At 37.1% G+C, this 22361-nt stretch overlaps 1 protein-coding gene across 2 annotated transcripts in view; it reads right to left on the bottom strand.

Annotated features, from left to right (window-relative positions):
• vcla (vinculin a) overlaps positions 1-22361 on the bottom strand; it is a 37784-nt gene that overhangs the window by 4061 nt on the left and 11362 nt on the right. Inside the window, exons 3-20 of one of the 2 annotated variants that reach the window (XM_046872691.1) lie at positions 16482-16632; positions 15088-15196; positions 14681-14803; positions 13182-13342; positions 10256-10346; positions 9714-9861; positions 8890-9043; positions 7499-7674; positions 7121-7311; positions 5606-5805; positions 4991-5119; positions 4694-4843; positions 4029-4137; positions 3156-3458; positions 2946-3070; positions 2658-2843; positions 1113-1304; positions 25-228 (exon numbers count right to left, since the gene is read on the bottom strand). In XM_046872691.1, the coding sequence (XP_046728647.1) occupies positions 25-228; positions 1113-1304; positions 2658-2843; positions 2946-3070; positions 3156-3458; positions 4029-4137; positions 4694-4843; positions 4991-5119; positions 5606-5805; positions 7121-7311; positions 7499-7674; positions 8890-9043; positions 9714-9861; positions 10256-10346; positions 13182-13342; positions 14681-14803; positions 15088-15196; positions 16482-16632 (2902 nt within the window). The remainder of the gene's footprint in view (positions 1-24; positions 229-1112; positions 1305-2657; positions 2844-2945; positions 3071-3155; positions 3459-4028; positions 4138-4693; positions 4844-4990; positions 5120-5605; positions 5806-7120; positions 7312-7498; positions 7675-8889; positions 9044-9713; positions 9862-10255; positions 10347-13181; positions 13343-14680; positions 14804-15087; positions 15197-16481; positions 16633-22361) is intronic. The other variant, XM_046872697.1, reaches the window with a different exon arrangement.

Here is a 22361-nt window from a genome sequence, read left to right on the forward strand (position 1 = left end):
CTGTAGAGATGTGTCTGCACTGACCTGCAGTAGGTTGGTACGAATGCGTTTGTCAGTACACTGCTTAGCCACCTCTTTAGCCAGCCGTGTGACCTCATCTGAGGCCTTGGCGATGTCTTTAGCACACTGGATCAGTGCACGCTTGTTGCCGCTGCCTCCACGCACCAGACGTGACATCTCAGCCATCAGCAAGGCCATTCGCTTAGCTGCTGCAATAATATCATTACCCTAAGGAGAAACAAGACCTGATTTTAAAAAGAGGCAGGAGTCAGGATGGATCATGCTACCTAAGTGAAAAATGTCTGATTAGATAATATATAACCACATGAGCAGTAGATTTAGAACCATTTAATCATTGAAACAGTTATCAATTATTAATTGTATACTGTTAAGCTGCAGTGCTCTGTTTACAAAAGGATTCAACAGAACAAAGTGTTAATCAAAGATTTCATCCACTGCGATTCCATTCCTGCATCATGCCAAATATGAAATTAGTAACACAATACTAGTAAACATAGACAATCTTCTAACGCTATGGAAAAAAGACAAGGACAACAGTGTATACCCAGCTGGATGTTCAAACCATGAGATTCATGCTCACACGTGTCTTCCAAAACAAACTGAAGAAAGAGTTCAAGACGTGCAGTTGACTTGTTGAGTTGATACACGTGGCATTAGTGTGTTAATTTAGTTGGTTAGAATAAAAGCAAGTGAAAAAAGACAGGCAGGAGTCATGACTTCATCTCAGTGTGACCCTGAAGTCATTGGGAAACTGTCATCATTGGCTTCACATGTTTGGCGAAAGCTGAGTGACTGACAGCACAGACTGAGTAAATGGCTCCTCTGTCAAACCAGTCCAGAGGCGTGACAAGCAAAAAAATAAAATAAAATAAAAAAAGCAGCGATGGACTTGTGAAGCCAGTATCAGTTTATCAAAGAAATGCACAACAAACTCGCCATTCATAGAACTGTCATAGGCAACCTGAGAAGCAATAAAGATTACACTGGGCCCAAATGTGATGCAGCAGCAGCAAGTGGTTTGAATGTTCCCACAGTCACATCTGGATGCAGAAGAGATGCTGCAGCCCCTCAGGGCCCGGAAGCACAAGTACCTTACTGGACCACTTGCGAGCTTCCTGGTGCAAGGCCTGGGCAGCAGCCAGAATGGGCTGGTTAACAGGCTGATTGGAGGGCATTAAGAGCAGTTCAGGCTCGAAATCGTCCTCGTTGTCTGTGAACTCGTCCTCATCGTCTATATCTACGTCCGCCGCAGCGGTCAGAAAACGCTCGTCTCTCGCTTCGGGCTGGGGGAAGGGGAGGAGGAGGAGGGGAAAGAGGGAAAGAGGGGTAGCAGTGTGGAGAAAGGAGGAGAGAGTTAGTATGAGAAACACTGAATGGAGCTCTACTAAATAGGACAGGAGAAAAGAGGAGAAGAGAGGGAGACATGGGGTTTAGGGACAGGAAGGCAGAGGCAGTATTGTGGTCCTGTGGAATAAGCTAGCAGGAATGTTACTGCACACAAATTGCTTGAAAATCCATATGAAGCACTCAGTGTTTTCAATTCTGATGTAGAATCTGATATTCTGAAATACTGGACTGTGTTGCTATATGCAGGAATTCCAGGGAATTAAAGGATTAAATTCTGTTTGTCTTTCCACTTTTTCCCCACAGTTAAGGCAATATAGTTGAATATATTTTTAACACACTGCAAATTATTAAAATAAATGATATTAAAAATATAAAAAAAAGAACTGCTTTAAAACACGTTATTAGTTTACTATCTTTTAACATGTTTTAGAGCAGTTGACCTCTTTTTAAATTTTGAGTGTATTTTTCTTTTCTTTTTTTTTTACTTTTAAATGATGGATATGTCTCCTTCTTTACTGTAGACTGACCTGGCCATGGCAAATGTATATTTTTACCACCACCGAGCAAAAATAAATGCACAAAAACAATTCTAAAGTTGGGAAATAAGATTTGTCCAAAAGCATTCATAAATTTGTTTAACCTGCAACAGATTTCCTAATATAATATCCAATTTAGTTACTCCACTTTGCATTTGTTGTTTAAAAATGATTGAAAAAATCTATCACTTAATAAAGATCCATGCATAACAGCTCTTTTTTTGCAGATATGTGAGCTTAAATTCAGTACTAATAACAGAATGGCCTTTTTGTTTGGCCAATGATGATGATGATGATGATGATGATGATGATGATGATGATAATGATGATTAAATCAATACAAGTGTAAAAATTGTCCTAAGTTGGTAGTATTTACTGCCCATTGCTGTAAATAAAATAGTTGTTACCAAAGGTTAGACATTAATATGTTCAATAAAGGCATGCAGAAACACCTTTTGTTGATGACAGTTTCCATGTCTTCACTGAAATTGGAATCATCTGGAAGATTTTCCAAATTTCAGGGTTAGAGATAAATAAAACCAATGACTTAATTTTTGATCCAACTGCATGTCTCTGCACCAGTGTAAAAACCAAGGCATGTCCACATCACTCTCAGGTATGTGCAGAACTGTAAGTCTTAAAATATAAACTTTAAACATTTCATTCGTACTTTCCTCAAACTACACTGATAATGTTTAAAACCAACCAGGAAACACAAGCATGCCTTGTGGAGACAACACATGTTGAACTCACCTTACTAGACCACTTGCGGGCTTCGTCGTGTAGCTGCCTAGCGGCCACCATCATCGGCTCGCTCACCATCTCGCCGGCTTTCTGCTCGGGGAACTCCTCGTCCTTCTCCTCAGGAGGTGGAGGTCTGGGGGGAGGCACTTCTCCTTCTGGGAGTGGTGGTTTAGGAGGAGCCTGTTCATCATTTACCTGGCAGACAAAACAGTGCTGTTTGAGCTAAATACCATTTTGCAACATTCAGAAAGCCTGACGCCTTTAATGGCAAGAAAGACGATAAGCTGCAGGACTAACATGTAACTGATCCAGATCTGGAGGAGGAGGAGGGAAGTCAGGTTCCTGAGGCTGGAAGGCTTCTCTGACTCTTCCTACTGCAGATAGAATTCTGTATGCTGAGTCCAAAAAGCTTTTCTGAAGAGCTGATTAGGAGAAACAGAATTTTTTTAAATTAGACACCACAAGCAGATTAAACATGCTTTTTAAAGCTTCCAATTAAAGATTCACCTGGATTCTGGATGTTTCCTGCTACAGCCTTGGCATCCATGACCATGGGCGAAATTGTTTTGCTCAGTTCGTCAGAGGCTGCTTTTACCATCTCTCTAAATTTAGGGTCCTCTGAATTCTCCACTTCTCTCTTAGCCACCAGGAGAATACGATTTGCCCGTCTGGCAATACTAGTGGCTCCAGCTACCAGCATCTGGGGTTGGACATTCGCCATAGCCACACGGCACTTATCAATGTCTTTTTTGATGGCTTCTTCTGAAGCATCCAGGAGGGATTTAGTGTCAATAGCCTCATCTACCAAACCTGCCACAGGGCCAAAAGAAGACGTTAATAACCAATAAAGTTGAAAGTTTAATATACAACACAGAGGATGGGACTTTCCTGAAGTAACTGTTAAAGCCCCTTAATAGTGTATTAAAGTGGTGGACTACAGTATATAACATGCATAACCACATAATCACTATTCTTCTAATAATATAATAGAATATTATCATACACATTATAAGTTAGCTAATCAACAGCCAGCATATATTTTTACCTAAAAATATCAAATATGGCAAAGAAAAATCTAAAAAAAAAAAATACTTATAAAAACGAATAATTTGACAATTTTAATGACTAACACTATGCACAAAATGTCAGAAAAGCATTTTTGTTTCATTGTTCATTGGGATTATGATATTATATCATCTATTTACCTAGCCATAGTAAACTTTTAGAAATAAAGGCACCAAACTGTATGGTGGCTCAGAAAATAGCACTATTGTATCTATTGTATAGAAAACTCTAGATTTTATTACTATTATTGACTAAGAGTGTATATTAAACTGTGTAGTACATTATATATGTAAACTAAGCAAGGCTTCTGCATACCAGTCATTTTTTCAATGTTGTCAATCCACTGGTTTTTCATAGTCTCAAAATGTTCATATGCTGCCTGGTTGCCAGGGTTCTTTAGCAAAATTCGTGCAGCAGAAGTAACCTGTACAGGACAATAAATAAAATTAAATTAAAAATACAGCCTCACACTGAAAGTCTCTATTATTGGTAAGAAATAACCACTATTAAACTGCTTTGGTGGCTTGATACACTTGCATGTAAAAATGTTCAAAACATGCAGCTAGAAAGTCAGGTTTTCAGTGGTGTGCTGGGAAATATCTGGTCCTATGTAGATCTCTTTTTTAGTGCACTGGGTGTACAGCAACAGATGGGCTATGGTCGTAGAGAAATCATGTAACTAGACACCTATAACGTGCACCTATATTCTAGTATAACCAGATAAAACAGCCAGTGAGTGTAGCAACTGTGTGTATAAATGGGTCTGTACACATGAATCAAGTTACATGAAGACACTTGGTCAGCTATGTACAAACCCCTGAGTGTCTGTGTTGGCTAGTGGTCAAATATCAAATCTGTCGCTCTTGCCAATATACGCAGGAGCAGAATGTAATTTTCACACACACACACACACACACACACACACACACACACACACACACACACACACACACTGTCCCAGAGGTGACCCTTGTACATACCTGAGGTGTTAACTCTCTGGCAGACTTTACTGTGGCCTGGATCCCTTCCACTGTGCTCTTATTGGCTGTTCCTACAGCAGCGGCTTTCTCTGCTGTAGCCCCCAGCCTGTTAGCATGATTCTCAAAATTAGATGCTCTTTCATCAAAGACCTACATGAGGGAAAAGAAAAACATTGCATATACTGCATACCATGCCAAGGCATTTTGGCATTCAGTATTAAACAATAGATCACTAATTTTAAAAATGTGTACTCTTTTGCACTATATGTCTATGTAGTCAATGTTTGTTTTACACACCTCCTCCCGGTTGGGGGCCTCAGGTGGGGCCGTAGCTGCCACAGCCAGAAGCTTTATGGGAGTTGTTGTGTCACTAAAAACATCAGACACCTCCTGAGTCATTGCCTCCTGCATCTTCGCTTTCAAATCCTGAACACAGAATGATTTTGAAATAAAATACATCAGTTATGTAAAAGCTGTTTAAAATATTTGCAAAAAATGTATTTTAAAATAATTAGTGTCAACATGGGCCAGAAGATGGCGCTGCTCAATCACTCACAAGAAGTATTTGCTGGCCACTGTCGGAATTAGATCAGGGATTTAGAATTGAACAACCAGATTTACTGTGCTGTTGTAGATTGTGACTAAATTTACAGTAGTGTTGTAGAGCCCACAAATGTAGAAACTAATCAAATAAAAACTCGATATTCCTATTTATAAGTGTGGACATAAAACATAAAACAAAAACAGTTTGGATCACTTTGCTTTATATATTTAGACTGAGAAATTTCTCAGCATAGCTTCCTGACTTCTTGTACACAGTATGGATTCTGAACGGCTTTACTGTACAGTATTGAACAGCGGAGTTTATAGTCATGTAACACAGATAACTGCAGCTTATTTTGCTCCTCTTACTTTAAGAGCATCAAGAAGCTGAGCAGCCACGGCCCGACCCTGGGGACTTTCTCCCTCTCCCCGAGCAGCCAGGTCACACAGCTGCAGCATCAGCTGCTCCGCACGCTCACACTTCGCCAGCAGCTCCTGCCTGTACGGCCCTGGCAGAGAATTAGCCAGCCTGCGGCCTTCTGCTATCAGCCCACGGATGGCAGCCTGACCTAAACACAGAGACAGTGACAGACAGGAATACAGACAGGAAGAGACAGAGACAGTGTCAGTATATTGGTTGGACATTAGACACTTCAAGGCTCAGTAGGAGTTGCAAACATCAAATTCCAAAACACTGTCTTTGGAATGTCAAGGCTTAAATATAGACGGACAAGCACTCACTGGGAAATTAAAGTCGTTCCCACTTATCAAGTTACCATGGTGACATGCTCCATCAAAGGGGAAATTCAATAATCAACAGTTACAATAAAACAAGGAACAATAAAATCTAATTGATGCTTTTAGCTTCTAAAAAGCACATCACCACACCAGCTTGCCTATACTATTCCAATAAGCACTATCATTAACAAATAACATTTATTGCCACTTGTAAGTTTGAATTGTAGAGAGAGGAGTTTAAGGGGCTGGTACAGAAATGTGCAATTTGCTGTAAACTGGACATTTATAAATATAAATATCTAATTATAGCTTGAGGTATTGTAAACAAAAAAAAACGCACACAGCAATATCCATCTGTTCATTTTTCAGGCGAACAGAAGGTCAGAGACACTGTGCATAGACTTGGTTACACACAGATGTATGTCACTTGATATATTTTGTCGTCCTTCAAGGGTTTGTAAATAGTCCCAAACGAGCGGTCTCTTTCATTACAGCACAGCTGGCCCATCATTACACACAGATACCAAAGCACGGTTACATGGCCTTCAAATTGCCCTGATTCAATTATACTAAATTAAGCTCTGTAAAAAAAGGGAGTCATGTACTACTATTAAAATCCTATCACAATAATCCTTACTACTACTTGTTCTTTATATTACACCCTTTTGGAAGGTAAATAATAGAAATGTAAAAATGTGTTCTATACAATGTTATTATATGTTATAACTAACACTTTCTACATGTGATGTAAAACTTAGAAGTAATAACTACTGTTTTTAAGTTTTCACAAAAAAATAGGTGCATTAAATCCTAGCAGGCGGAAAAACAACAAGTGTGTTGGTGGATAGGTGGCTTGATGCAATTTTGGCATGCAATTTCAGAGTGAATGTAGGTGTAACAGCATTTTTTCAGATGTGTGCAGCAGTGAGGAAATGTTTGGTGTGACTGCTACAGAAAAGAATAGCGTGGATTTTATTTACATGTCGCCTTACTACTGGGAAAACTGGGTAATTCCCAAACTCCGATGACTAATTCTCAAAGGAAATGACGTAGTCTTTTTAACTACAAATTGCCTATTTATTGACTAATGTATATTTACTCATTCATTTAAATATTTATTATTGACTTGTTCATTTACGAACTCACCCACTCCACGGTCATCAACATTGGGGTTATTGATCCAGCGCTGAGCCTGCTCCATCTTGCCCTCCAGGGTCACAGCAGCCTTGGCTGGCCGCATGTTGGCAACAGCACGGTTAGTTTTGGCCTGCAGGTTCTGTAGAGCAGTGCCGATCTGTTTGGCTAGCAGTCTGGCTTCAGGAGTATCACCTTTACCTCTGACCAATGAATTGATATAGTTAAGAGCAGACAGTTAGGATAACTGGGGCAACAAAACATAAATATTTGCTGAGTAAAAAGGCAGAATAAATAAACATACATGGTTCCTAGAAATTGTTTTATTAAAGCAATTTCTAAAAATTTCTAAAAAACTTTTTATGTTTTGAATGGCTTTGGATATCGTACTGTCTGCGAAGTTCGCCGAGTTTGGCGGTGAGGCCAGCGATCTCACTAACAGAGCGCAGAATGTCGTCTCGCTCTTTGGGGTCCTCACAAAGATCAGCGATGCGTTTGGCTTCGGCTAACAGAGCTCTGATATTTTCCTCTCCTTCAGGACCTCCATGAGGATCAGCCAGCCAGCTCTGCACAAACACAGAGTGCTCACAAAACACCAGACTTCACACAAAACATGGATCAAACCTGCATCTGTACATCTACACAACTAGCAAGAGGTTTGACAGTACACCATGTTGAATTAGAAATTCTAAATACTATATATACATAATGAAATAAGAAAAAATTGGAAGACACCTTGGAATGGCAGGATGCATCACTGAGAGACCAACATTGCCTAATATTGTACTTAGAAGTCTAGAATATTTGCATTAAATAAATTAATGATAAACAAATATATTAAGAGCTTAAGAAAAAAACAAACCAGACAAAAAGAAAGTATAAGAACTAAACATGAAGCTATATGATGCAGATTTTAAAAACATGAAAATGGTCAACAAATATATCAGTGTATATGTACATTTCATCATTAAACTCCACATTATGGCAAAAAAAAGTGATGTTTAATAACATACTTTATAATATTTGAAGAACTAGAAATAGATAGTAAATTGTGATTTTTTCAGTGAACACGAACTTACACACACTAATTTGAGAAAGACGAAAAGATGAGTCATATTTATCTAATCAATCACACATCACACATCTCTCTAGGTTTCCTGTCTTCCCTTTCTTTGTATTTAGACTGCTGTACATGTGTGCAATCTTTCTAGTCATATTGTTATTCAGCACAAAAATGTTATATAATCATAAATTCATGCTGTTTCTCTGTGCTTTGATGAGAGACACAAGACACATCTTTGCTCCTGCTTTTGTGTGCTCTCCTGCTGTTTCCAAGCTCCTGATTTTCTATCTGCTAAAGGGTAGAAATATTTACTGTGTTATACCTTAACTAGAATTATGACCTATGTGGGAACTATGAAGTCATCTTACAATTCAAATTCAACAACCAATTTATCCTGGTCAGAGTAAAGAATCTGACACCTATTAGGAAAACATTTGCTGTGGGAGAAATACACTCTTGAAGGGACTTCTATATGAGGGCATCATGTATACACTGATTCACACCTGGGGCAATTTAAAACAACCAATCCACCTGAATACAATTTCTTAAAAACTAAGGTGAAATCTGGGAAAACATGGAGGAAATACATGTGCAAACAATTAGCATATAAAACTGATTACACAGAGACCAACCTGAGGTAAGGATCGAACTGTGAAGTATCAAACCTACCGACTGTACTACCATAGAACCCTAATTGGTAAGTGTATGAATGTGTTACCTGAGCAGCGTCTATCCTCTTTGCAATAGCCAGCTTAGCATTACTCAGGGCCTCCAGTTTGCGAGCAGCATTCTCCACTTTCCCCACTAGGATGTCCAAACCCTGGCCCACCTGCTGAGCCTTCTGCATGCCCAGGGGGGTAGGCCCCTGACCTCTGCAAAATCCCAATATATAAGTTAGATTTTAAGCCAGAAATGCAAAAGATAGAATATGTATTGTTAATAAATTAATAATCAAACAAAGGAAATAACATTTACAATAAGAGACATTTATACAATAAACTCTTTCAGGTTTTCAGAAATGCCACAAAAATGGAAACATGAGGAAGAGCCCACAAAGGAAACATAGTTTTGCTTGTAACAACCAATTATGTACATTATCTTCATCATATAAATGTATCAATAACAGACAAATTGCTTTAAGGAAGATAAAAGAATATTAGCAAGTGTGTCAAGAGTTTTATTTAAAATGTCTAATTACAGATCTAAACTTTTAGTGGCTACAAAGAATGTGTAGTGAAAGTGCCTTTTTTCTTTCTTTTTGAGCATAACCTTTTTACTGGGTAAAGGCAGTGAGCTGAATCAATGTCTGTGGCTCAGCCCTCACAAACACCATTCCTTTCACCATTCCTCTGCAATCCAGCCTCAGACGAAAACATTTAACAATAACAGTGTTTACATGCACAGCTTAGTGGAAAAGCTGAAGATGAGACCATCTACTGGTATAGAATTATACACCCTGGAGCATACAAATAGTGTACCATGTTTATTATAAATCATAAATGTAGGCATTCATATGAGGTTTTGCTCAGCAGAGGCCTTTACCTGACACGCATGTCAGACACCTGATCAGTCATCTGTCCCAACGTCTTAGTCGTTCCCAGAATCTCCCTCCTCTCCTTCCCGGCACACAGCTCTCCCACTTTCCCTGCCTCATCCAAAATCTGACGCAAAGCATGTTCACCTGCCGTCCCTACACATAGATAAAAACAAACACACACAAGCAATATATCTCCATGATATGAAATAAATACATCAATTAATAGATTTTTACACTATGTGTTAGAATTACTAGAAAAATTTGGATTGTGTATCTGTTTTGAATAAATAGCATATGTGAAATAGTAAAATATTTATGCAATTACAACTTCAATATTTTTATTAGCAAATCGTTCAAGAAAACAATATTGTGCAAAAATGATGGGCTATTTTGTGTACATCCATTATATACTTTATAAAACTCTATATTCCTCTATAACCTAGTTCATTACACTTCTAAGGTCATAATGATACTTGTGCAAGGTATAGCACATAATCCCCATGGTCAGTCGAGCAGAGAGGCTTTTTGTACTGGTCTTCTCACATACCTGGTAAACCATTAGGGTCCCTGAGCCAGGCTTTAGCCTGATTCATCTTTGCCTCAATCAGCGCCAGTGATCTCTTCATCGCTTCTGTGTCCTTCAGAGAGTGAGATAAGAAACGAGGAGAGAGTGAAGGAAAGAAATGTAAACATAACCAGAATGATATAAAATCGCAGCATTTTAGCAATCGGTAAGGTTGTGGTTATTACAAATTACACAGAAGTGTATGTGTGTGTGTTTCAGAATAAAATGGACTCTGTCGTTCTGCACACACTTATGTACACTTATATATACAGGTGAAGGAGGTTCACATAATCATCACTTCACTCTCCACTGCACTCACTCACGCATTTAGAGGAAATGTTAAGCTTGCCTGGCTCACTGCTTCCGCCTGTGAGTCTGAGGCTCTCTGCTGTACGGAACAGTCTGAACCATTAGCACACTTAGGGTTGTGTAGCGACTTCACAGGGAGCAGTTAAATTGGACTTGTCAGACTTATGGCAAAGATGATAAGGTGTGAAGCACCAGCAAGCCATGGCAAGCTAGGTTTTTGGTTTTTTTGCTTGGTGTGCCGAACAAACACAGAACTAATGTCTTTTGAATTTATAATCCAGAAGGCTTATTAATAAACCACAAGACTGCAAAATAAACAACACTTCAGAGTGAACCACAACATGGGTTTATATTACAAAATAACATGATCAGATATAAGCCAAACAGATGTGTTTCCGGCCAAATCAACTCCAACCACCCCTTCATCTCCTGTGCCTTTTTTTTCCGTGTATCCAATAACAGCTGCATTCAAATCCATAGAGTGATGAGATCACATTAATTGTAAGCTGATGACTCATTTCCATTTGCCTGTGTGATTATAAGGAGTCAAGCTTCGGCTCAGACTTCATTCAGGAACTGCAAGAATGAAGAACTGCAATGCCTTAAGCATTAGTACCATACATGGCTTCACATGCACATTACACCACACACAATCAACAAGGAAGATGACAATGTTGTTAAGGGACCCATGAGCAACCAATCCAATGTGCAACACCCCTGTATGTACACACACATATACATACACACGCAAAGGTTACATATATCAAATATCAAGCCGAACATTGTGACATCCACAAGAAGTCACCTGATCAAAGTTTTATGATAAGATCACAGGACTCTTTGAACACCCACTCACTGAATAAGCAATGCGATTCTGCTACAGCAGTGATGAGTATATAAGAGTCATGTGTTTATCCATTAGTAATGAATAATGTTTGCATGGAAAAAAAAAACAAGAAATGAGGTCAAAATATATGGATATTGGTATAGATAAGCGAACAATTATTCTATACTACCTCTCCATATATGTACAGAACACATAATGTGCATTTGTCATTATGCATGCCAAATGTGTTTTGAAATCATTTCTACAAAATAATATTTATTTTAATTTATGTGTATATAAAAAAATCTGTTGTTGTTTTTTTAAATCGATCAAACTTTTAAATGTGTGCAAATATTATGATCACTGCCACTGCCTTGTTTTGTATTGATACAGGATATCATTTCAACCAGTTAACATGCCCATGAATTGAATGCAATGATCATGAGTTTTTCTGGCATTCTCCTTGATTATCTGTGTGGGTGTCTGTGTATGTGAGTTTGTTTGTATGTCCTCAAGAAACCTCATCCTTTCATTTATGTGGATGATTTAAAACCAATCACAGGTCCAAGAGAACGCGTCACCAGTGCTGAGTTAAAACAGTGAGAGTACTACTAAGCCGGAAAGGTTAAAATTAAAACTAGGTGACTAAAAACATTTTTAAACACAGATTGAGAGCATTGATAACTGTGTAAGAAATGTTTTTTTCATAATAAATATACAAGAAACAAATACAAAATTCTAGCTAGAGGGAGTCAAACAAGTGGAGTGCCCCAGCTGCTATAGCTCGAGTAAGAGCAAACAGGTTAGCAGGTGTATCAGGAAAAATGGCATTCATTCAAAGTGGCACAGGTGGTGTAAAGATCTCACAGAGACAGGCAGAGAGAGACAGAACAACAAGAAGTGGCAAGTTAAATGAAAAAGAAAGAGAGACGGGTTAGCAAAGTGAGACTCGATGAGAGACAGCAGACAGTGGAAGAGACAATCATGAGACAATCAGTGAAGAACACCAACATACAGAATGTTGATTCTGGCTTGATCATATGTCCTGCTTTACACATAGACTGCAAACACAAACATACAGATTATGCAAGTGCACAGAAGTCTCGTTTGCTGCATGCTAGAACGTCACGCAGTGGGGAAGAGAAAGCCTTACCTTCTACAAGGAGGAAATGAATGGAAGAGTACAGAAAGAAAAGAATTTTAAAAAAGAAAGAAAGAAAACCCAGTGTTTAAAGTCATTACATCAGGTTGAACAGAAAATCAGAGGTGGCACAACTAATTAACATGCTTCAGGAAACTTTGCAAGTCGTAATGGTGTATGAAAATGGAATATACATGCGAAAAGAAGGGAAAAACAAACAAGGGGGAAATAAGGTTGAATTTGATTAGGTTAATAGTTTGCTTGTGATTTGTGACTATAATATTTTTTAATAAAGCTGTGATAATCATGCAGTGACTGATGTATTGTATTGATGTGTTGAGTAAATACTTTCCCTGCACTGCTAATTATCATATAGCTGCAGCATTCTAACCCTAGCTGTGATGATAATGTGGAAGATGCCTGATAATTAAATATGTATTTATTTGAACAATGTTTATTCTGGAAATCAATCCCAAGCATTTGCTTAATATTTATAAACAGAATGTTAGAGGTAACGTGAGAGAGTGAGAGAGCAAAAAACTTTGATTTACACTGAAAAACATTTACACTGCATTTACACTTCATAAATAAAATATCTAATGAAAATACATGTAGATTAGAATAGTAAATACTTTGTTGGCCCATGCGTCTTCATCCCAAGAAGTGAGCTGCAGCACTCGGATGATCTCATTGATCTCAGCACTCATCTTCTCAAAGGTGTAGTTCCTGTTCTTCATGGCTTCATCCACGCCATGACTCTTGGCACACTTAGTGGTTACAAAGATTTTTACAGCTGGAAAAACCACACAAAAAATGCACAGCTTAAGGCATAATTTATACTTTCGTATTGATGCATTTTTTTTTGCCACAACACAAAGACACAAAAGTAAACATGGATTACAGAGACATTCTCAACCTCTTGCTTGCTTTGGAAATTATGGTTCTCTGTGTTGAACTGACTTTCAGCTGAACACTGATTTGTTTAGGAATTGTGTTAAGCTTGGATATCTACCTTATTTCTTGTTTTTATTCATCCAAATTCAAGTAAACAACATAAATGTTACTTTTCCTTTTCATTAATTATTTTCTTCAGTGCGCAAGCCAACCGTGTGGGTTGTAAGATTTCTAACTGAAATCTTACACACAACCTCTCCTGACAGAAACAAAAAAAAATGTGTTGTAAAAATATTACTGTGTTCAGACTGTTAACTTAATAGGTGGGTGTTCAAATGTGGTGGTTAGCGATAAATGAACAGCATGAGGGAGTAGCCCCCCCCCCTCGTGATTTGTGTTTGCATCACACACTGCAATTGTGATCACATTATCATTTAATGGATTTACTTAGAGAAAACTGTATCCATGAAATTGTTGCAGTCCTAGTGTTTGGAGCTGTAATTATATCGGGCAATTTAATCCTGCAGGTTTGTGCACTTTACTGTTTTTTCTTTTTCCTTTTAATGGACACCTAATAAAGACAATTTAGCTGACTAACAATAACAACTAAATTCAAATAGAAATTAAATCTGATTCCCATAATTGCTAGAATTCTGGATTTGAAGTTTGAAATGCTTAAAAAAAGGCCTTTAATCAGATCTGAGGTTTCATTTAATTTATAGTGTATAAGGTTTCCTTTTTCCCAAGACACATTCCAAACAAAAGTATGCCCATGTTACTTTTCATTCCTACAGTGAAACATTGTTATGCCTCCACTACCAAGTGAGATACATTTTAAGATTGTCCATGCATGCTATCTGTCTATCTGTTATTTGCACAATATCTCAGGACGAGTGGCTCAAGGTATTGCACAAAATACCTTTTCTGTAAATTCTAGTTTGGTTCATGTCCCTAAAGACATGTCTACGTTACATGCAAACGTAAAGACTAACCACGATACCTCTATCTCCTAAGACTCAACAAGCACTCAGACACATCTCGAGAGTTTTATCAGATCAGGATTTTTATTGGCTTTCAGCTTTCTGGCCAAAACTAAAGCTAAAGGAAAGATTTAAGGGTGAAAGTGATCTCCTTGCTCTTGACAGCTTCCTCAACATGACTGCAATTATCATGACTGCTATATCAACAGAAGGGTGTTCAGCATGTGGTTGCTGGGAAGGTTTACTCTGACTCTCACCTGATATGAGCACAGGCAGCAGCTCCTTCACTGTGTTCATGGAGTTGACCAACATCATGCGGTGCTCCTGATGTGTCAGCTCCTGCTGCCTTTCATCGATCATCTTTGCCATTTTCGTCATCCCTAGTTAGAGAAGCTTTGTTAATCAGCATGTCAATGGAATCAGGATTTAAAAGTTTTTTTCGGCCCAGTATTTGTAAAATACAATAAGCCCAGTAAAGACTCCCACCCTGGAGAAACAGCTTATAGAGACACTACATTTTTCCTCAAATGTACTCCAGTAAGAGTTCCTTCAGGTGTGCTAAATTAGGATTGACAGAATTTTATGCTGTCTCATAATTAGAGTAAGACACCTCTGTTCTAACATTATCAAAACATCAGCTGAAAGGTAGACAAATGAAAAGCACCTGGTCCCAGGTTTTTGGTATAAGTGACCAAGTCCTCCATGCTCTCCACCACTTCTGCTACTGTCAAGTACTCCAAGATGCCTTTACAGACACGGATGATCTTACGCACCTGAACGGGAAAAACATCAATTACTCACATATCTAAAAAAATTATATAAATAACAGACAAGTATTGGGCCGCTGGTTTACGTTTAACTGTGTTGTATTTCTGTCCCATGCATTTTAATACACATGCATATAGACGTTTTACATAAAAATACTAATAATAAATTGACTTAAAATCTGTTGTCATTTAAAGAAGATAATCGATTTATTGATAAGGTAACGCTTTGAGCATTAAAAAGTTTTTGTAACATTTATAAAAGAAGTCTCAGGTGAATAATTTTCTCCCTATTTTGGACAATTCTCAAACCCTTCCCACTTTCCAGCTTTCTACTATTATAGAACAGCTCCCAAACAGGAAGGGTGCAGACGAACACGAGCTTGTGTTGACATGAAGGCAGTCGTCCACATCTATTAAAACAGCTGCTCATGCTGCGTCACACGGCAACGTAATAGACTTGAAGGAAAGTGCTATCTTCCGCACGTCTTACAAACAAGAGCTTACAGACATCCCCAACTGTCACTGCAACAGGAAAGAGACTATTCCATACCCCCCGATGCCCTCCAGGTCTCCAGGCCACATCACATTCTTTTATCAAATCTACTTCACACGAGTCACACAAGTACCTACATACATAAAAGAAAAATGTCCTGACCTTGGGGGGTTGTTCAGTCAAACATTTTGCCTTGTGAGAAATAGTCATATGATAAGCTGTGCCCCTACTTCTAAAACAATCTATGATGATAAAAACAATGTGCCCGCAAAGTGTGCCTGAGACCCTGAGCATGTGCAAAGTGTGCACATGCTCAGGGTAAACTCTGCCACACTGGCACACAGAGCGGATTAGGAAAATACAAAGAGAAGCAAAACAACACATTTCCTGCTTAATTTAATGAGGGGCATGAAAAGCTTAAATCAATGAGTCAGCTTTAATGCAACATGAAAATTAAATGTGAAAAAAGGTAAAGAAGATAGAGTGAGTGCTAATCATCATTTCAATTGATATATATTGCTATATAAACAAATTCTAGGCATTTCTAACTTTTTAATGCATGCCGTGTGTGTTAAATTATCAGCCCTGTTGTTGTTTTGTTTGAATACGTTTTTATAAAAATGTAATAAAACTATAATAAAAAAGGTAATTCTCAGCTTATCATAAATCATTCAGTAGTGGTGCATGAAACACTCAACTGAAAGCATTATTATTACATGTCTTCAATGTGTTGCTCAATATCAGATTATAAGAGATCGACTGCTGTTCATCAACATCAACCCAAGTAGACACTTGTACCTCTGCCTCATCAAAGGTAAGTAACAGGTCAGATGTGCCTGAGAGGATTCCTCGAGACCCATCAATTAGGTAATCTCGAGCAGGGACTGAATACGGATCTGTCCTCAGCATCCGAGCTGCTTCTACCAGCTTGGCACAAGCATTCTCCACCCTGTCAAAAAATAAAGACAGAAAGACAGAGAAAAAGAGAGAGAGGGATAGAGAGAGAGAAAGAGAGAGAGAGAGAGAGAGAGAGAGAGAGAGAGAGAGAGAGAGAGAGAGAGAGAGAGAGAGAGAGAGAGAGAGAGAGGACTCGATTATAATTAATAAAATTCATGCTTATGTGAATACATTTCAGTATGCGTATTTTCTTTTATAGAATATCCTCCATGTAGCTTTTACATTAGCATACATAATCATTCTTTTTATAATATCTATAATCCCCTATTTCCACAGAGCAAAAGTAACGGAATAGTTTAATTCTTCTATTTCAAGTGTTGTCTTTCAATACATCAAAGCCAATAATTCAGGCTTATATAAAACAGGCACATACATTCATCTTTTAGTGTCAAATGTTATTAATTCCACCTTAAGTCACTGTTTTTCTTGGTCTGGATTGTAGTGAATCCAGAGCATATCCCATCCAAGCCGATAACCAGTTTCATTTTTATAGCATGCTCAACATATTGAGTTTAATAAAAAAAAAAGTATCAGGAAAAAACTAAAGAGATTACATTTTAAATATTAAATTTAAAATGTATAATTTAATATTTAAAATGTAATCTCTTTTGTTTTATCTTGTAAATCTTGTAAAAAGTGCCGAATGTAAGTGGTAAATACATAAAAACTCTAGGTTACATTAACTAAACCACATACGCATCTCTCTATATTTATAGAGCTCCCTGCTAGTGATGAGAGCAGTTTTTCACTTGTACTCCTTTTAGATTGCAATCTATATTAATACAATAGCCATCCTTTCGATTGTTCCAGGGCTCAAAGACTCCCATACTTAGTGATGGCACTGAGTTCTTAGTAATCAATATGTGATTCTCCACCTGTTTATCTACAAATAAAACTATCCTGTAGGGATACAGAGAAATGAGACATTAAATAATATCTAACAATAGTAAAGGAAGAAGCGAACAAGAAATCAGTACACTGGGTGGATAATATGATCACATATGGTTGTCAGCTCTAATTGCAATGAATATGAATAGACACACTATGGAAAAACTTCCTCTGTTCTTTGAAATTGAATGTACTGTTGTTCCAAGAGATAATGTTATTAGGAAAGATTAATCAGGAGTGCCCAAGACTGGTGTCTTTATTGAAAAATGTTCTCATTCTGTGATACTATAAACTAGATACACTTCTACTACTACTACTACTACTACTACTACTACTTATAATAATAATAATAATAATTTTAATAATAATATTCTTTAATTAGCAATAGTTAGGCTATAATTTAAAGGTGGTTAAATGCATTCTAGTCAAATATATAAATGTACCCCCGAATACACAAAGGCCAAAGTAAAGGCCGTGTAGAAAATTTTATCTAGATATTTATTTCTTTTGTTTATTGCTATGAAATTCAAAATGTTGGCATAAAGTAATATATTCAGCAGCAAAATCCTTTTTATGGATGGATAGATGGTTTTTATTCAGTCTTAGCAATATCTGGCTTGTGTGCATTTAAGGAATGCAAGAATAATAAGATTTAGTGATTAAAAAGGTGGATAACATTTATAAAACCTCAAACATATGTAGTTAGCAATTTTGACTTATTTTATCATTTATCTTGACATCAGTTGATCATAGACAAGTATGCACATTTCAAAAAAATACTATTTCTGAATTTCACTGACTCTCCTGTTGGGTCTATAAATGGCAGAGCAGAACTTCTATTTGTCTCTGTCCTTCTTCAAGCAACAGTTAAGCACCTGATAATGTAGGTTCCTCCAGGCTGGTGCCTGAGTGCTGGGGAAGAATCATGAATAGGAGTTGGAACTTCTTGGAGTTCTTGTGCTTATCGCTTTGGACAGAGAATGTAAGGACATATATCTCTATAAGAGATTGGATAGGGCCCTTGTAGAAACATCACAAGTAGAGCATGTTCTTACAAAAGGTTGGCTGCTGCTACCATATGATATTCAAGGCCATAGTCAGCTGCTGATCCACATCCTTGTTTTAAACCTGGCGGACGCCCAGTGTTCTTTCATTTGAGTAAAGGCTTAAACATGTCTGAGAAATATGGAATAAATCTGTCTAATGAACGTGTGAAAGGATATTGCAGACCCTAAATGGCCACGAGAACAGAGAACAGAAAATGCTGTGTTGGAAAAGGTAATAGGTGAAGAACAAAATACAGAAAACACTAGACGATGAATCTGTCATTGTTTTTGGAAAGATAAGCAAAAACTAGTACAGATAGGTTAATGAATCCCTAAGGCATAAGCTTCAAACTGGGCAGACATCAGGTTTGAGTACAAAAAAATCTCTTAATAATTTCTTAATTTTCATTCTAGTTTTACATTTTAATATTTTTTTTAAATCTATTTTTATGTCACAGACAGTCGATCAAAGCATTTCAGTGGACCTCAAAACGGTGTATGGTTGCATGTGACATAATATTTGAATATAATTTGGATTCGAAAGTGCCAGTCAATATGGCATTAGTTCTTGTTTTTTCCAGGATTATTTCTTTTGGGTCATAATGTTTTGTCCTAGCCCATGTTTTCCTCTTATCATAGCATTGGAAATTGGTCCTACACATGGCCTTTTGCATGCACACTTCAATATATCATAAAGAGCCTTAAGTGTAAGCAATGTGGAAAACAAAGAGGGTTAAAATGGTTATTAATGTGGGCTTTTAAAACTAAGAGCTTTTTGGTTTTCTTTCATGAATATTTTATTAAACATTATATATGAAAAAAAATCAAAACTAATCACATTCTTTTATCAAATCTACTTTTGCTAAAGGTCACACAAGTACCTACATACATTAAAAAAATAATTGTCCTGACCTTTACAAACCACTCATTTAAAATATAAAAGAGAACTGCTAAAAAGTGGCTGGTTTTAGAAACAAATATCAGATATTATTATAGAGAAGGGCAGTGTTGGGGAGGTTCAGACATCACACATTTTGCCTTGTGTACCCTATTGATTATGTAGCACTATATTAATAGACATTCTCAATCTCTCACCAAACTTACTAAAAGGGCATGAGGGCAGCGATGACGTGTGCACAAGCATGAAAAAGCCTTTAATCAGTGTAGTGTAGAGATGGAGGTTCTCGTTTACTCATGTACCTCCCAATGTGAGAGAAGTATCAGTGGCCACCACAAAGACTATATATAGAGAGGTCCACATTCCTTGTCACCAAGCACATGTCTGCTGATTGATGAGATCTGAGCCAGCTTGTGTTTATGGTGCCAAATGTGTCAGCCCTGGCTTTTGTGAATCCCAGTGGACCCACTGCTGCATTTAAGGGAAACCCTACACCTGCCTATTTTATGATGCATCCAGACAAACACACATTAAAGAGATTGAGAATTGTGCATCTCTATCTTAAATAAAATGCAATTAAAGTTTTCCAGCTTTTCTCAATTCAGGTGACTTTAGCTTGAGCTGTGAAAGTGGTTGTTTACTTCAGCTTGAGCGTTATATCAGCTACATTTAAAAAGTCGTTAAATATTCATTTCTGTGAATAGTTCAATGTAAGCAACTGAATAACAGCCATCAGAATTTACATTACAGTGCAAAAATGGCTCCTCTGAAAGCAAATGCTAGCTGACAAGGAATCAGAAAAGAGCTATGATTAAACACCACTCACTAGTCTTGTCCACTACTATCCTGCATGGCCAATGATTAAATCTAGATGTCAGAAACAATTTGAGCAGACTTAATATAGCTTCAAAGGAGTGCTTAAGTAAGCAGTATTTTGACATATTCACATTTACATGAGTATAAAAGAAAATACAAATATTTTGCTGCAACTCACAGTCAGGGATATCAAAGTAGTGTGTTATCCTTCCACATACCTTCTTCAACAGCAGCACAATGTAATCAGTGTTTCATCAGCGCACCAGAGTATAACTTAAACTAGAGATTATTATTTATAGAATTATTTGAGTAGCTTTTAACCTCAATCAAATTCACATTTTATTTGTCACATACAAATAGAATTTCATTGTGTTTGTTGTTGGTTAGCAACCAACAAATCATTTGTTCATCATTAGAAAAATAATGACCTTCATTTATATAAATGTCTTGATCCTGCTCTATGTTTTCCATAAATAGGAGCAGTTTCCAAGTCTAATACTGCTTATTAAATAGAAATAAAGCTGTAGTCACAGGTAAAGCATTTCAAAATCTCTTTCTATCACTAGACAATAATTCAAGGACCTTTTACAAACTGCTGTACATTTGCAAACCTACAAGGTTAAAAACATCAAGGGTTTTGACTGTGCTAAAAGATTTGTATTCCTTCAATTTGTTGATTATTATAGTAGGTTTTACTATGCATGTAGCACTGGGTTCTGGGAAATTGCAACATTAAAGCATCTTTCTATGGTTGACCTGACAATCATAACATCACAGTCTCTAGAGGCCAGTGATGCATTATTATGATGCATAATCAAAATGCATAGTTGGAGCTTCATATTCTCTCATTTGCAGTATTTGGAATGGAAACATGCTTCCTCCAAAACTTGGATAAACACCTTTAACTGCACACATACTCTAACAAACACCCACAGTGTGAATCTGATTAACAGGAAAGAGAGAAATGTCATCCCTCCCACCCAGAGAGCAGAACCAATTATGCTTTGTGGGATTCCCAGTGTGACACTGTAATATTTGAGAAGAATGAACATTTTCCAAATGGTGGGTGGTAGTTATGAATATGCCAAATATAAAGGGAAAATGGAATATTAATTTGAGCATACAGTACATTTCATTTCCAGAAACTGCCTTCCCAAAGAATAGCATTACGCCTACATGATTCTGACCAATATTTTCTTTGTTATTAAACCAGAAACGAATAGGATAAAACTGTTGACAGGGAGTACTCATTTTGTTTTTAAAAGTAACTTTTATCCGTGCTTTTTTTGTAGAGTAAATATAGTAAAGGAAATATAATCAGCTACAATTTAAAATTGTTTGTATTTTAAAAATTCTAAAAAACCTCACTAGATATATTAGGAACATGTTTTTAGTAGGTGATAATGGGTAAAAGTTTCTTTGATGTCTGATCCACCAGTATGTGCACGATGGGAAGCTCTATCAAACCCATTCCCATTAGCATTTCCTTTTCAATTACATTTCCTACCTAGTCTGTCCACACACGGAAACATTAGATTCACTTTGTGTTCAGAGAATGAATCATGTGTTCAACAGCAGCTGTTTAATAATGTTTAATTCACATCAAGGCATACACACTACATTCTCAATCAAGTTCTTCACCAGGTTCACATTTATATTCCTCACATAACATTATTATATCAAAAGGCATGTTTTAAGCTAAATAAGTAAATAACCAGCTTGGAGTTTATTAGATGCTAAAAGCCCTAGCAAATTCCAGCAGAGTTTTCCTTTTTACCTATATAAATGATCAATAATGCATGATTGGTTATCAATAATGCATCTTTAACATCTTTACACTGAGCAGCATTTCCACACGGACGGTTTTAATTCCCGGATTTGTGCATCATGGTGGATTTTGGTGCTGATTTGATTCTTGGTGCATCAGTAAAACTGATGTTTAAAGATTAAAAATTATAATTTTTGTAAAAATTTGTGCTGTGTTGAAGGTTTTCATTTCACCTTTTTTATATTTATTTACTTATATATGTAATAAAAATGGTGAAATGTGTATATATATATATATATATATAT

This window comes from Silurus meridionalis, chromosome 2 (assembly GCF_014805685.1).
Source record: "Silurus meridionalis isolate SWU-2019-XX chromosome 2, ASM1480568v1, whole genome shotgun sequence".
NCBI classification, from domain to species: Eukaryota; Metazoa; Chordata; class Actinopteri; order Siluriformes; family Siluridae; genus Silurus; species Silurus meridionalis.